The sequence below is a fragment of the Eutrigla gurnardus genome (assembly GCF_963514095.1).
Source record: "Eutrigla gurnardus genome assembly, chromosome: 1".
Classification (NCBI taxonomy): Eukaryota; Metazoa; Chordata; class Actinopteri; order Perciformes; family Triglidae; genus Eutrigla; species Eutrigla gurnardus.
In genome coordinates, this window is record NC_139915.1 from 2,954,492 (window position 1) to 2,970,133 (window position 15,642).

A 15,642-nucleotide genomic window follows, 5' to 3' on the forward strand; every position below is an offset into this window, starting at 1 on the left:
TGCTTCTCCTGCTCCAACAAGCATCCGTCACACCCACGCTCATGACACGCTGATATACAGTGGGCCTGATTCAGCTATTGGAGGCAACAATCTATAAGAGAATGCAGTTTGGCGTCTCTGTGCCCCCCCCTCCCTTATCTCCCTTTTCTCTTAGCAGTGAGCAGCACTGCAGCCCAAACAACCCGGGAGCATTTCAGAGAGATTACAGAGCAAAGCGCTTTCTCAACCTCCTTTCCTTCTCCCCTCATCGCCGCACACTCTCTTCTTTAAACGCATGTGTTTTGGTTGCCATTGTTTCTATTTGCCTCCTTCTCAGAAGGCTGCCGTACTCACGTTCTGCTTGCAGCTGGACGAAGTAGCCCAGCGTGAGCGCCATGGTCTGAGAATCCACCGTGTTCAGGACCTTGGCAGCAGACGTGCCCGATAAAGGAACGCCATTGTGCTGGACATAGTAGGTCAGCTCTGCTGGATTCTTCAGTGCTGACACCCTCCGGATACTCACCATCTGATTGAGGGGGGGGAAGGTGATAGGTTTCATCGTTATGAAGCGGCTTACACACAGAAAACAAAAGCTTTACCACGTATTTGGGCTTGGGAGTCTCATGAGAGACAAAAACTCCATGGACAGATGAGAGTTTTGTAAAACATTCAACCTCTGGCTTGTTTTGATGAGCAATTAGCAGATAATGAGCTGAGAAGCTCCCTAATTACCGAGGGCTGACCACAAGTAATCATGCCAGAGTGGGCAGGAGAAATGTGCATCAAAGTGTACATCTCATGAAATATTCATCCCGTCAGAAATAAGAAACATATCTATGGGATTAATGCGTTGATTAGACGTCTCACTAACAAGCCAGGGCATTTAGGCAGAGCATCAGAACGACGTGACTCAGTGTTTTCACTCTTTAACCCTGTGCATCGCAGACTGTTTGTTCTGCAGAGTAAACCAGACGTTCCCATGGGCCGCCGTGCCAGTGTCTTACCTGAACGGTGTAGCTGCCTACAGCAGTGGCTCGTCTGAAACGAGTGCCTTGTTGCCCTGCCAACACAAACAGCTCTGCCAGCCGCTGCTCCATTAGACTGGCAAAGCTTTGGTACTGTCCCTCCAGGCTGGCGTTATCCACATCCTGGATCACTGCGAAAGCAGGCGAAGGAGGAGGATTGTTAAGAAATAAATCAAATAAATTGTTGGGAAGGAAAGACAGTCGCACAAAGAAAGAAGAGATTGAGGCAAAATTAGAAATGTGAATGTGTCTCTGTGTCAAATATAATGCAGCTTTAATCTGTTCTGTTTTATCAACAGTAGAAATAATAATCTGGGTTGTACGTCTTGTTCACTGTGAGTGAATCCCTTTATATAGGGGACGACCTTGAACTGAGTCGGCCAGGGTGAAGAGCCACACAGCCTGATCTGAAAAGCCCATCCATTACACGGGATACGGCAGTGTGTGAGTGTGTGTGTGTGTGTGTGTGTGTGTGTGTGTGTGCCCTTGAACACGACCAAATATATTTATTTAGCTGGAAATAATAAACAACAAACAATCCAGGAGTCATGTGAAAGGATGCCGTTTAAATTGCATAATGTGTTCAACCTTAAACGGTGCCCTCTTTGAGATTCATATTTCTTTCACATGCATCCTGTTCAGCTGTTTTTGTGCCATCGAGCAGTAAAGAAAGACATGATGTGATTCGGAGATTGATTAGCAGATACTTACTGTAAGTCACTGCAGCATTATAATGTCATCATTAACACCTAAGTTCCCCCAGAAGAAGTTCATTAACATTTAGCTAAAATAATAGATAATAAAGGATATACCGACCTGTAATAACCCAGTAGTCTCTGGTAGCTATGGAGGTGTTGAGATTGTGATACTCCAGTGCTGCAACGACATCAAAGCACAATCATTTCTCCTGATCTTTAATCTTCATGAATTAAGACATCTCACATTTACCCTTTAACCTTCACTTAGATTTCCTTTAATTATGTAATACAGAGACGTTTCCATTCAATATTCTAATACAATCATTTGATTTTTACTGTAGAAACAAAAACAAAAAGACACAAGATAAAGATGTAGTTAAATTCACATTGTAGCATCTTTTCCAACATGTAAGATGCATGTCATCGAAGTCAGCACAATCAGGATTCAGTCTGCACAAATAATCATCTGTTATTTGTTTTATAACTGTTCAAATCCCCACCAGAGTCTTGATCCCCAGAAATGCGTTACAAGCAGAGCTTCTTCTTTCGCTGCATTAGTTTGAGGTTGAACAATGTGGTTTAAATCCTCGTTACACAGCATGTCAGACGAACACAGAAGGACAGGTATCAGCTACCTGAGCTGCGGCTGTCTCGGGTTTCTTTACATCTATTTCCTGCCTGATTAAGCCCTTGTGCTGAAGGCTGGTGCAGTGTGTGTGTGTGTGTGTGTGTGTGTGTGTGTGTGTGTTGTATCACTGGCCTGTGAAAGCAGGCTAGAAGTGCACACTCAGGCATGACAGGAGGGGGGGAGGCACAGTAAGGACTCCAGCATCAGCTAAAGTCCATCAGTGTCGATAAATACGAATCATTTTGAATATCGGTGAGCCTGTGCTGTTGTGTGATGAGACCCTGGGAGATGCTTTGCAAGACATTATTACATGATTCTAAGAAGGGCAACACACTTTAAAGTTGCATCAACACAATTGCAGCTCCACTGGTTTCCACCTGAGAGACGAGCGAAGGGTCTCACAAGCACCAGCTGCAACAAGGGGCTGCAGGCTGGTGTGAGATCCCGGCCTTTTCTGTCGAGGTGGTCCGAGTATCCCGACTGTTCATTATTTCCTGTGATAATTGCTTTTGAAGGGTGCCAGCATGTACGCTCACACCTCCCACAGTGTGATATCACTAACGCCGAGCTAACGAAACAAACAGCAAAATGACTCTCACACACTCCTTTCCCGTCTTGCTGGATTTGTATCCATGTCAGTTTATGCTCTTAGTAAACAGCTGCTTCCCTTGTTTGCCTCCCACTCTTTCTTTTGTGTCCCTCATTGGAAAACAGTGAGTCTGTTTGGCTCTAAATTCGGCTAAATATGGTCCAGCCAGGCAGCCTGTTTACTCACCAGGCTCAGTTTATACAATGATTAGGCTCAGCTTGTATTAATACAGGCATCGACAGCTACGATGCTGTTCATCAAACTGACCAATGTCTGGAGAAATTCAAGCACAGCTGGTTAGAAACCTGTCAAATGAAGTTATTCTACTTGAACAGATGTGTAACCAGAGGCATGGGCCAATCCAGGGACTTCCTCTGGATTACCAAAGTCTACGTGACCCATTGTGTCTTCATATAGATTTTCACCAGACTCCTTCTGCACATATAACATGTTTGCAGAACTGATGACATTCCCGTCAGCCTCCGATGCAGCCTACGTTGGGCCGGTAGCTGCCATGAACATCATCATTGGAAAAGGGAAGAGCAGCATTTCAGTCCTCCAGCACTCACGTCCCAATACAGAATGACATCATCATGTAGTTGGAAGTATAACAGAAGAAAATAGACTTTGGGTCGTGGGTGAAGCTGTGTGTAAAAAGCTTAAATCCCCGGACCAGTTGTTGGTGTGTATTCCTTTGCTGAACCTATATTCTGAATTAACTGTGAATAGATTACCATTAAAGTGACGTCTCACTTGTATCTTAGAGTTCTACATCTGCCAAATATTCCTCTTTTTACTGGAAACAAGCTCCACATTGGGATGGCACTAACATTGCTGTTTAGACTCCTGCTGATTCTCTTTCACTCCTGGTTTGTTTTTCTCCGAGTGAAGACGGAGCGCCTGGCTGAGTCTGCCCTCCGAGGAGGCTGAGATGAAAGCCACGGGCTTAGTCGTGTCCCTGCATCAACTATCTTTAAGTGACTCAATCATTAAAAAAACAACTGTGATGGTTAAAGCAAAAGAGCAGTCGCAAACATCCAATTACTGAGAAACTGGACGTCAGTCAGGCTTAGTGATCGAATGCCTGAGTTCTAGCATTGCTGAGATTCAGGTGAACGCAGAACGATGCTCATAAACCAGCTTTCACTACGTTGAATCAACTATAAGGCTGGATCCAGTCTTGATTTTTATTATAGTCTATGATAGTTCCTTTGTCCAAAGGTCTAAAACCAAATTATGAGACCAGCATGCTTTGTGAGACTGGAACACAAGGGGAAAACAAGTAAAAGTACAATGACTTCTTCTGGCGTCTCTTCTTTTGGAACACTGCGATTCCTGTCAAACAGACTTATTTCTGAATGCAAATTGTGACTTACGCTCAGCAATCACGAGCGGCGGGTAGAAGAGGAAGTAGCCCACCAGCTCAGCTGACAGCTGGCCGAGGAGGTTTGAGGCAGCGGTGCCATTAAGGAAGACAGTCCCATTCTTTACAGCGTAGACCAACGACACAGCAGGGGAAGCTGCTGCCTGGGAGACGCCCAGAATCTGGGGGGGGGGGGGGGGGGGGGGGAGTCCAGGCACACAGAAGATGCTTGGGATTACATTACTGTAATGTGCAAACCCAAATCCTGTAAAAAATCTATTCTTGTCTTGGATCAACAAATATGAAAATCATCAATAAGCACAACGGCTGAGAAATTGGCAAGACTGCAAAAAGTATCATTTTTTTCATCCACATTACCATCAAATGAGCTTTAATATAGGATGCACTTTAAAATGAATACAAACATTGCCTCCCTAAACATAATTCATTTGCGTCTCATAATCTGCTCTTGTCGAGGGAGACATATTTTGCAGTTTGCATCATTTTCTAGCTGCCAAATCATCTAAACCACATGGTAATATTGATAAGTGGCATCCGGTCTTTATCAAAGTCAGACCTCAGACTGTTTTGATCCATATTTCATGCATTAAATAATAATCAAACTCCAACGCGGTGACTTTTACACGACTGTACCTGAACAGAGAGTCTGTTGTTGGTGTTGAGCACTTTGGCCTGTGCTTCAGAAAACACCTTCTCCAGCCTCTGCTCCATCATCTGAGAGAACCGGCAGGACCGAGGGTCGTCGCCCGCGCCCACAAACTGCAGCACTGGAACACAAAGGGAGCTCAGAAAACCACCCAGGATGCATCATGTTTGTGTTACCTTTAGCAGCGCATTTATTAGAAACAATGAGAATATGATGTATAGTTTCAGGTCTGTTGTACGTAAATCCAGAGTAGCAATATTGTCATTTCCAGCTCCAATGAGGTATCACAAGATTGTGTTTATTGTATTACTCTTCAAACCTACTTTCCCCTGAAAACTGAATCACAGCGGGGACACAAAAACAGTCTCAGGCTTATCTCTGACTTCTTTTTTTTTCTTGTATCCTGACTGAACAATAGCTGACCTGTTTTCAGCTGGAAGCCAGGGGCTGGGCTGGATCTCCATAATGCAACTGGGAGGGGCAGGGCCGTTACCATGGGGAGGAACTGTCGCAGGTCTGAAATCAGTTTATCACGGCCGTAGGAGTCCAAGCCTTCCAGCACGACAGAAGGAGGGTAAACCATGTCCCCCCCAGTCACGTGGTAAGCCACCGTCATGTTGGGAGAACCAAAAACCGTCTCTACCTGAGGGGGGAGGGGAAAGGAGGGGAGAGAATTAGATGTGTTAAAAACACATATCGGTAGTTTGTTCCATGTTAGACCATTCATTGCAAAAATGTGTAATATTGGAGGAATTTAACGCCCTGTTCCGCTGGCCTAGGGGAAACTAGACTCCCAAGAAGGTCCAGTACTGCTATCCAGTCCACGCTCTTTATTCACGAGTGTCAGCCCTACAGCTTCCCAAAATAAAACTAGAGGAGGACGAAAAGGCGAACAACTACCAGGAACTGCTTTTTAGGCTTTGCAGTTGGTACATCAGATAAGTACACCCCAGGGTGCTCGAGCACTCGGCAGCACAGACTGGTGGGGAGCCGACCTCACCAAGTCCCATTTTAAAGCATGCACCGTCAATATCCTGTCCAAGCACCAAATGTAACACATGACTAACAGCACCACCCTCAGGCAGGGAGGTAACACTATATCACTCACACTTCAGTATACTGCATGACACATTAGCATATATATATATATATATATATATATATATATATATATATATATATATATATATATATATATATATGAAATAACCAGACAAGAATGCTACTGTTATATTGTACTTGAAAATCAAATAAAAGCCAAAACACAGGAAATAAAACCATAAAAGTTATGCTTTTGATATGTATATTTAATATACATATCAAAAGCATAAAAAACCTCCGACCAATATACTCTACTCTAGTAACCCCTGTTGGATAAAAAGGAACTTCATCCCATTGATTGAAGGAGTGAACTGTTATTAGCAGCTTGTCTGGGATCATCATCCACAACACAACCACAGGTATTAAAAGTGATAAACAATGTGATAAAGTATCTGCTGGTTGACAAGCTGTATCTGGCAGTTTTATCAGACTGCTAACAATTCTCCAAATATGATGAAGATGGCCCCGGTGTTTTCCCCGTAGATACTAGAATGTGGTCAAAAGCAGGGCCTGGATTAACAATGAATGATTCCATGTCGCTGCTTCACCTTCAATCACCTGGTAACCTGTTAACAGTCTGAATAGTCCAGAGCGACGTGTATGACCTGGACTGTTTTACAAGTTCACGAGCTCCTTTTAAATCAATAAAGCTAAATCAGACAATCGCCGCTGGGTTCCGTCCTCTTCTGCTCTCCAGGAGGAAATACAAACACTGGATGGTGGGGAGAACCAGGAGGGACTGAAGGGCTGCTGGGTAGACGGGGGCGAAGCTAATGATGAGTGAGACGTGGTAAATGGGAGAAATGTGGCGCCCTGGCACAAAGAGGCTTATCTCCTTCACGTCTCAGCCAGGCCTGGTATCACCGTGTGCCCTCGTTTCCATAGCAACACAGGTGTGTGTTTTGCCTGCGACATGGTTGGGATGGATCCATCTCGGCGTGGCTGTGCCTGCTGCCATGGACTACTACTATTGATACTAACGCTTCTGTTAATACTACCACTACTGCTAATATTACTACTATACTACTACCAACAAGGGCCTGGGCTGCACCAGATTTCTGCCTAAAAGCCTATTAAGGCAGTTTTTTCTGGCCACCCTCGCTGTAACGCTTGGCCCTGGGTGATGTTGGGACTTTGAAATTGTTTTGACTCTGAAATCTTGAGCGTTTCTAGTCCTGCTCAAAGTGTGAAGTGTCCTGAGATGACTTCTGTTGTGATACTACAACACTATAAATAAAACTGAATTGTTTTGCGGTGTCGTCAGTAAGGGTTTGACTTTATGGTGAACTCTACGTACACGGAAACTGGAATGAAGACAGGTGTAACTAGGTGTGTGTGTGTGTGAGGTGAAAGCATTCAGGTGTGTTATCTAAGCCCCGTTGGAAGCCTGACGAGGGGATCCACCGGCCAAAACACTGGCAGCCGATCCTCTCTGTAGCTGAGAGCCACTCTGCCTCCTCACAGTTCAGCCTTGTAGCGAGCTCTGTGAAAGGAGCCCTTTATCATCCCTTCATCCTCTCAGGCTTCCACCATGTGAAGGTGTTATTAAGAGATTTCATTTCCAGCAAGAGATTGGTAACTCACCCACTAACTCCATCCCACAGAGTCGGTTTTGTAAAAGTTTCCAAAGTACAAAGACACAAAAGTACTTTGCTTTTTTGTCTTCTTCAAAGGTTCAAAATGGGGTTTAACTTGAGGTTCAACTCATTGAGTCTATTTCTTCATCATCGCTTTTAGCACCGCTCTCCTCCACGACCATTTATAACCTATAATTAAACACAGAGGCAATTTCCCTCGCCAGCAGCTCGCTTCCCATTGGACGAGAGAGCGGCGCTGCTAAAAGGAACGCGAGCAAAGTTGAGATGGGTGACAGGAGTGCACCGAAGCAAGACACCTTCAGAGAGAGAGAGGAGAGAGAGAGAGAGAGAGAGAGAGAGAGAGAGAGAGAGAGAGAGAGAGAGAGCATTGACCTTCATATGGGCAGGACAAATACACAGGCCTCACTCTCAATTATTTGATACTTCCACTTTGAGAAATACAATATGTTGAGACAACACACACACACACACACACACGCACACACACGGGTAGAACATGCACACACACACACACACGGGTAGAACATGCACACACAGATGTAGTTAACACAACGCTACACTCAAGGAGAGAATTGTTTCATGTACTGAAGGAATCCCAGTGTTTCTTGCTCTATTTGCCTCTAATGGGCCAATTTAAATCTAGCCATCGACCCCCCCCCCCCCCCCCCATGTTCAGTGTATGCATAGAAAGCATTTAAACAAGTTGCTCAAATCGTCCCCAGAGAAAGTCTTTATCGCTCCATTTTACACTAAAGCACTTAAAGAGAACTTACTCAAACCCATTTCTACTTCTCATCAACTGCATTCGCCAAAGACGATCGCAGCCACGAGGTGCAGAGAAAGTCACACTGAGGAAGGATATTAGAGGCTTATTGGAGAGGGAGAATGGTTCTCGGCACAGCGGGGGACCCTGATTGGTTCCACAATTGGCTAATCCATAAACAGGAAGGTCATTGGTTGTGTTTGTGCCATTACTGTAGAGGGAATGCTCAGTCTTAAGCCAAAGGTAAACCTGAATCTAGTTCACAAACCGTCCTCATCTACAGCTCTGCTAATCGTCCTCTTGCTTTAGTGTTGGTACTGAAATATGTGACATCATCACCCACTGCCTTCAGGGACACAGTCAGTCAACCTCATTTCTATATCAGTCCTTTCTCACATCGCCTACATGAGGGTCCTCGGTATGAGAGTCTAATTCCCTCTGATAAACCAGATCTTCAGCGAGTGCCCAGTCAGGAGCCGTTCACTGATAAATGGTAGAAAACAGATTGATTGTTCAGCAACAGTTTGGGCCTGTCATAAAAGTAACTGTCAATCGATTCCTTTCAAAGGTAAATATAGGGCCGCCCATTAGGTTGGTATAATTTGCAAATGTCTTGTCTTTTATAGCGCCAAACAAAAGTTGTCACTTTTGTGAAACAATCATTGCATAATCATTGCACCTGGCCAACAGTAAGAACTGATTCATTTAAAGAGGAATAAACAGAGGATTTTATAGTGTATAACACATGATGTGTCATTATATTCAGATAAACATCTCTAAAAGGCATTCATTTGGATTCTAATTCCACTTTAGATGATTTGTAGACAACTAAAATCTGTATCTGTGTATTGATGCTGGCTGGAGACAATACAAACATCTGGCTGACCAGTATGAAAAGCTTGAGTGACATTATCATAGCAGATAATTTTTGAGGATACCTTTTCAGCTATTCTACTCTTTATATTTCAGACGTGGATCAACAGTAATGGAGCCGGTCTGACCTGTGCTTGGGCAGCGGTGTCATTCAGAGCCTTTCGGAGGCCCTGACTTAGTCCCCTTCGCAGGTTCTGCCTCTGAATGCTGTCCAGCCTGTTTCTTCTCACATAGATGGAAACGACTAAGAGGGAAGTAGAGATAGAGACACAAAGAGATGGAGAAACCAAGACATACACTGGACAAAACATAGCAGAGAAATAATAAGCTTTTACTACTAAGTCGTTCCTTTTCAAGACTGTGGCAGGAGTATGGTTTACCTGTTTTGACCCACAGCCTCTCTGTGATGTTACACTGTTGTGGCGGAGCCTCTGTGGTGGTGGTGAACGGGGAAACAAAGACGGTGGTGGCCACCTTGGGTGGGCTGGTTCTGGGAACAGGTGGTGTGAATGTTCTCCTGCTGATGTGAGTCCTGGTGGCCGCGGTGGTGGTGGTGGTGGTTCTCCTGGTGCCGGGCGGAGGCTGCGGTGCGGTGGCGGCGGCAGCAGACTGCGTGGTTCCGGGGGTGACTCTCGGGGAAGGCGTGGTCGTGGCGGGGCGGTTGGTTTTGGTAATTGAAGCTACAGTTGTGGTGGTGAGCTGGATGGAGTCCGTCGGGGCGTCCTGTCGAGGGGGCAGAGGCGATACCTGAGATGTCCTCTCGGTGGGCCCGGCAGGAAGACTCATCCTGACTGACTGAGAGGGGGCGAGGCTGGCTGCTTTTTCTTTGGGGAACGTGAGCGCAACTGCTCTGGATGTTAACTCATCCGTCCCTGCCTCTGTATGGACGACAACACATCTCAGTCACTGACACTGAATGAGCATGATGAGGATGAGGATGAATGAAATGAAGAAGATGGAAGTTTTAAGCCCCCTTGTGTCAGTGTCAGGGAAATGGAGTTGTTTGCATCGATGCATGTTGAACATCGGCTGAAAGGAGGTAGTCGTGTGAGAGCGGAGGGAAAACCATCTGAACCCTGTGTTTACAGCGGCTCCTTGCTATATGACGACAGCTACCACAGATCTGAGATCAGTTAGGGACAAACTCTGATGTGCCTTTAACATGTAAAAGATATATGTTCCCCATCAGCCGGACAAAATGAATTTCAATTACGACTGAAGTGGGATCAGTTCAATACATGCACATGACCCTCTTGTTAATCTTCCAGCTTCTGGATGTTTTATACAACGGGCCATCTGCTTGTAAATTAGAATTTGCCCTATGAAAGCCAATAGATGTATTTTCTAATTCAAAAGCAGCGCTTTGAAACCACACGAGGCTTGGTGGCTTTCCACTTTGTATATGCTGCCATTAGTTTTTGTGCCAAAGCTGAAAATAGCACTGAAACCATTCACTGCTGTTTCGTCCACCGCTGAAGTAGCTGCAGCAGGAGAGGATGCATGGAGGGATTGGCTCTTTGTCTCCTAAATAAAAAAATTTGATCTATTACTCCTCACACCGGGGATCGGTCCCTGAGCGATAAGAGGAGTTTGTCCTCGGTGTCGGGATGATTTCAGACCGGGAGGAAGGAGACGATTGCTCAAAACGCCTTGTGGGCATCACGTCGTCTTTCTGTTCTAATGCGACATCAGAAGTGACTGAAGAAAAGCGGATTTCAGTGGGAGATCCTTCGCCAAACCCTCCAGAGGCTTTAGTCAACGTGATGAAATCTTTTGTTCGTTAGGAAAGACGGAAACTTTGTCGTTAACTGCCTTGATGGGACACCCTTTTTGTCAAATGTTTCTAATTATACCAGACTCTTCTTCTTCGTCAAATAAAGGAGAAACTGAACTCTTTGTTTCTGTGGAAGCTCCCGCTATATTTCTGTGCTATGTGCCACGAACATGGAAGGCCAATGTTGTTTTACTGTTCCCTGCGGTAGTTTCCACCTCGGAAGTCGACCAGCCCTTTCTGATTTTATGATACGAGCAGAGATTTCAGCAACGGATGCTGTCTGGTGAGATTTATTTGGAGGTTGTATAAAACGAAGGGGGGGTGACGTAAGGAGATCTGGTTTGAAAAAGGCTCTGTGAGAGTAATTTAGGACGATAATGAATATTTGACTTGGTCTGCAAAATTCACCTCACTATTGGCAGACAGACGCCTGTTATCCTCATCGTCGTGTTTGGGCGGAGGCTGGGAAACAATATGGAAGCCCAGTGGGTCTGAGAGACTTTCCTACTTTTATAGGTCATATCTTTTGCTAACACAACCAGCAAAAGATATTGTCTTAATGCGTAACTTGGCCAAAGAGGCGACTGTGACTGTGATGTGGAGAAGGTTGCTGCCGTTCTGGTGATTGACGTGAGGACAGAAGCAGCGATGGACTCCGGCCTTGGTCTTGTGAATGAAAGTGAGTTATGAGGGTGAACTTTAGTGCTGCTGCTATCTGTCCCTGGTTGTAATTTATATTGATGACGGGAACTCTGGGGGCTCCGTGACCCGACGGCTGAGGACACCATGCCGGAGCAGATAGTTACCTGTTGTATTTACAACATGTCATTTCATTGATGATTGTATCGGCAACGCTTCTGTGAACAAAACAAAACTATCTACCGCTGTCTTGTTTTGTGCTTCTGTTTGATTTGACATCTGCTGTGTGACATGGTTAGACACTGGATAGCCTGATACGGAGCTCTGCCTTTGAACAGCTTGACTCTCTCGATCGGAGGGAAACGAGGTGCTAACTTCAATATAATTGGCTGATACAGAGTTCAACACTGGGTTTGAGTGGTTCCTTATAAATCTTAAATGTGCTGTATGCTGGTATCTTGATCACTTTTGTGCTTGCACTCCTTATGTATGCTCGAGTCGCTCCATAGATTGTATCCGCTGATGACTATCGTGAGTGTTTTGTCACTTCATTGCTCTTTTCAATACCGGACTGGACTGGATAGTGGGAGTGTGAGGTTGTTAGACTGTCCAACCCAGAGTGCTGGATCAATCTTTTGACCTTGAGATGCAGCAGCTTTCCTTCTCCACACAGCAGAAGGCGATAGAGTCAAATATAAGTACTAAGGATGAGAATACGGAGCAAGTGTGTGGAGCTGATGAAGACATTGACACCTGTGATTCCCAACAGCATGAGGTGGTGTGGTGTGTTGATGCAACGCGTTAGTCAAGCTGGAAGTCAGACCTGAGCTGGCGATGGGGATCCCGTCTCCCGCAGACGAGGAGGACATCTCTGAGCCCTGGCTGGAACTATTTGAAGGCCATTGAGTGGTGTGGGTCTCGTCACCGGTGATGGTTGGCGAGGTTCTACTTTGATCAAGGCTCACTGGATGTTTGACAGTTCCTGCCATGACGGTTAAGACAGAAGAAAAGGCGGGTTGCCCTGATAAACCGCCCCCCTCTGACTCTGAGTCACCATCCGGATGGACGGCCGAGAAAGGCACCTTCTCTGCCACTGACAGCTCGGCCAATGGAGGAGCAGGAGCAGCCGTGGGGTCGCTTGGTAGAGACGAGGAGCCGGAGACGTCATCCATGGATTTTTCTGTAAACAGAAAAAAAGTGAAGGGACAGGTTAATATTGGAAATCATACCAACGAAAGCCTAGATTTAAAGCTGAAGCTATTTTTTAATTCTGTTTCAGGTGATTCACTTGAATTTGATTCGGTACGCCCTGCTACCCAAACAGCTGTTTCTGGATTACCGGTCTTATCCAGGCAGTGAGCGCTTTCCCGATCTATGGCAGCCTGAACCTGCTCCTCCAGGTGGAGAGTCCACTTTGCCTACAGAGTGTTTCCTGGGATCCAAGTGGTTATCTTCCATGCTGAGCAACACGCAATGAGAGCTGGCAGTTGATGAACCCTGATGTCTTTTTTCACCAAGACCTGTTGACCTTGGAGGAGTTGCAGAAAATGCTTTAGTGCAAAAAAAAAACCCACTGCCCAAAGCTCCGGGAGGTTTATGTGCACCAGGTACCATTCAATCTTCTGCCCAACATGGGACCCCCCCCTGAGAGGGACCCATCCTTCATCACGGTTACCCTGGATGACACTGCCCTCGGCCGATCACTTGACTGGACGCGAACCAGCAGTGAAAATCCCTCTTCAATAGAAACCCAAGTGTACAACAGACATGATGCATGAGGCTGAGCAGGCAAGAGACAACTTCCCCGAAGACAGAGAGACACGGAGGGAGAGTGTGTGTGTGTGTGTGTGTGTGTGTGTGTGTGTGTGTGTGTGTGTGTGTGTGTGTGTGTGTGTGTGTGTGTGTGTGTGTGTGCTTGGTGAAACATGAGCATATTAATGATGTGTGAATCTTGAGGAGCAGGTCATGAATGAAGGAAACCCTGGCGTTACTTTGGAGAACATATTGAAATGTTTCTGAATGTTTGAAACTGCTCATGTGTGTCCACTAATGAAATCTGCTGCTCCAATCCATATTTGTTGGCCTTTTAACCTTTTCAAAACTAACATTTCCATTTCAGTCACACACACGGGGGAGGCTCGCAGCTGTATCCACAAACATTTATTCAAAAACCTCAGAAGAAGCTGTGAATGTAAATTAAAAAAGTGACATTCGGCCACTTTGCTGAACAAAAAGTAGACTTTTACTGAACACCTATAGGCTACGTCTTACTATAGTTAGAAAATGAAACCATGTCGTCAAAATGACCGATCAACACAACCACGGATCCCAACTTCAGGCATGTTTATCAGGGTTTAAACTATATACTCACTATACCAGACATAAGGATAACCACAGCCAGCATGCCAGCCATCAACATCAGCAATTACTGCAAGCATTAGAGGATGATTTCACCCTTTGTTCCAAGGTGAACACGCATCACACCGCAGGTTGGTCTAACAGCCACAGAGTTCTGCACAGCAAAGGCAGACATGTATGCATCCCCAAAGGAGAGGAATAGAGGCCGAGTGGAACAAATAGAATTAGCCTCTTCAAGAGATGCCAGCTCTGTGCTAAAATACAGCAAAGACGACACGCAGGCTCATGTTACAGCGTTTCTGTGGAAGTGAATAAACAGACAGGAGAGCTTCACATTGCCGTAACTATGTTGAAGATGCTTGAGGTGATTCATTCACCGAGACGACCAACATGGAGTTGTCTCTCCCTGTCCTCGCTCCTCTCCTTTTATTCTCAGCCCTGCACATCCACAGAGGGCTGCTTTTATCCATTTGTAAAGCTTTGCAGTCCCGTCACACCTTCCACCCTCAGCATGTTGCTGCTGCCGAAGAGCATCCAGCTAGAACTCGCAGCCGAGCGCTTTAGTGCTGCAGGAAAACAAACCTTTTCACCGCGAACACGCACCTGGATAACAAAAGATACTCAAATATGAGGCATTTTTTACTAATAGTGTTGTCCAAACAGAAACATGTCCAGTGCACACTGTGGAAAGTGTTCTGGCCACACACGATAGCCTCAGGCAGTGTGTATCACACGCTGCCACTATATAGCCATGAAAGGTGAACTGTTATAGGATCTAATACTTACTCATTCTGTAAATGTTCCAGGTCACAAACTCTGAATGTGTTCTTAAATGTCACCAATATCCCAGAGAACGGGCATAATGCTTTTTATAATTTGTTTTCAGAGAAATAAAACTGTGAATTTAATTAAATGCCAGCGTTCGTTTGTTAAAGGCCCCTCCGCGCCGTATCCGTGAACCCACTTCATTCCTGCGATCAATCACCTCTGTTGCTTGGATGCTATTAGTGAAGTTGCTATTCCACGTTTTAATCTGTTACAGAGCTACGTAACAAAAAGATGCGTGTCCTTCTTCAAGGCCATGAAAAGTCAAACCACCGGACCAAAAGGATGGATTTGAGTGTGCAGGATGGAGCCAGTCCGAGGAGGTGTGGGGTCCGCCTGTGGTTTGCCACCTGCTCTCACAGAGCTGAGCATATGGGAGGCTTTTAACAATGAAGGGAGAGGGGAAGGTGTGAGGATTAAAGGAGGTAGTGATCGAGGCAGAGAGGAAAGGAGCCGAGAAATCAGCAGCAGTTGGGTAAAAGAGAGCGAGTACACGAATGAGAACATGATTGCATTTGAAGGTCTTTTCCAAACGTGACCTTCATGAAGCAGCAGCTTCGAAAGGAACAGATTATGTCACATTTCTGGTTAATAGATGTTGTAATCGTTAGTAAGTCAACTCAATTGTAAAGAAGAACAGTCAATAATTGAAAATGACTTCATCATTTTGATAATCAATTCATTGCTTTCGTCATTCATGGAGCAACTATGATGGTTCCTCTTCTATCTTACGTTTGCCCTGTTGGACAAAATGAGATTAAA

General features: G+C 45.3%; 1 protein-coding gene across 1 annotated transcript in view; it reads right to left on the reverse strand.

Annotated features, from left to right (window-relative positions):
- The window catches only part of kiaa1549lb (KIAA1549-like b), a 50,041-nt gene that overhangs the window by 18,536 nt on the left and 15,863 nt on the right, over positions 1–15,642 (reverse strand). Inside the window, exons 2-10 of the mRNA XM_084014216.1 lie at positions 12,521–12,877; positions 9,665–10,162; positions 9,413–9,528; positions 5,373–5,592; positions 4,937–5,070; positions 4,296–4,464; positions 1,821–1,880; positions 984–1,135; positions 334–505 (exon numbers count right to left, since the gene is read on the reverse strand). Coding sequence (XP_083870342.1) covers positions 334–505; positions 984–1,135; positions 1,821–1,880; positions 4,296–4,464; positions 4,937–5,070; positions 5,373–5,592; positions 9,413–9,528; positions 9,665–10,162; positions 12,521–12,877 — 1,878 coding nt within the window. The remainder of the gene's footprint in view (positions 1–333; positions 506–983; positions 1,136–1,820; positions 1,881–4,295; positions 4,465–4,936; positions 5,071–5,372; positions 5,593–9,412; positions 9,529–9,664; positions 10,163–12,520; positions 12,878–15,642) is intronic.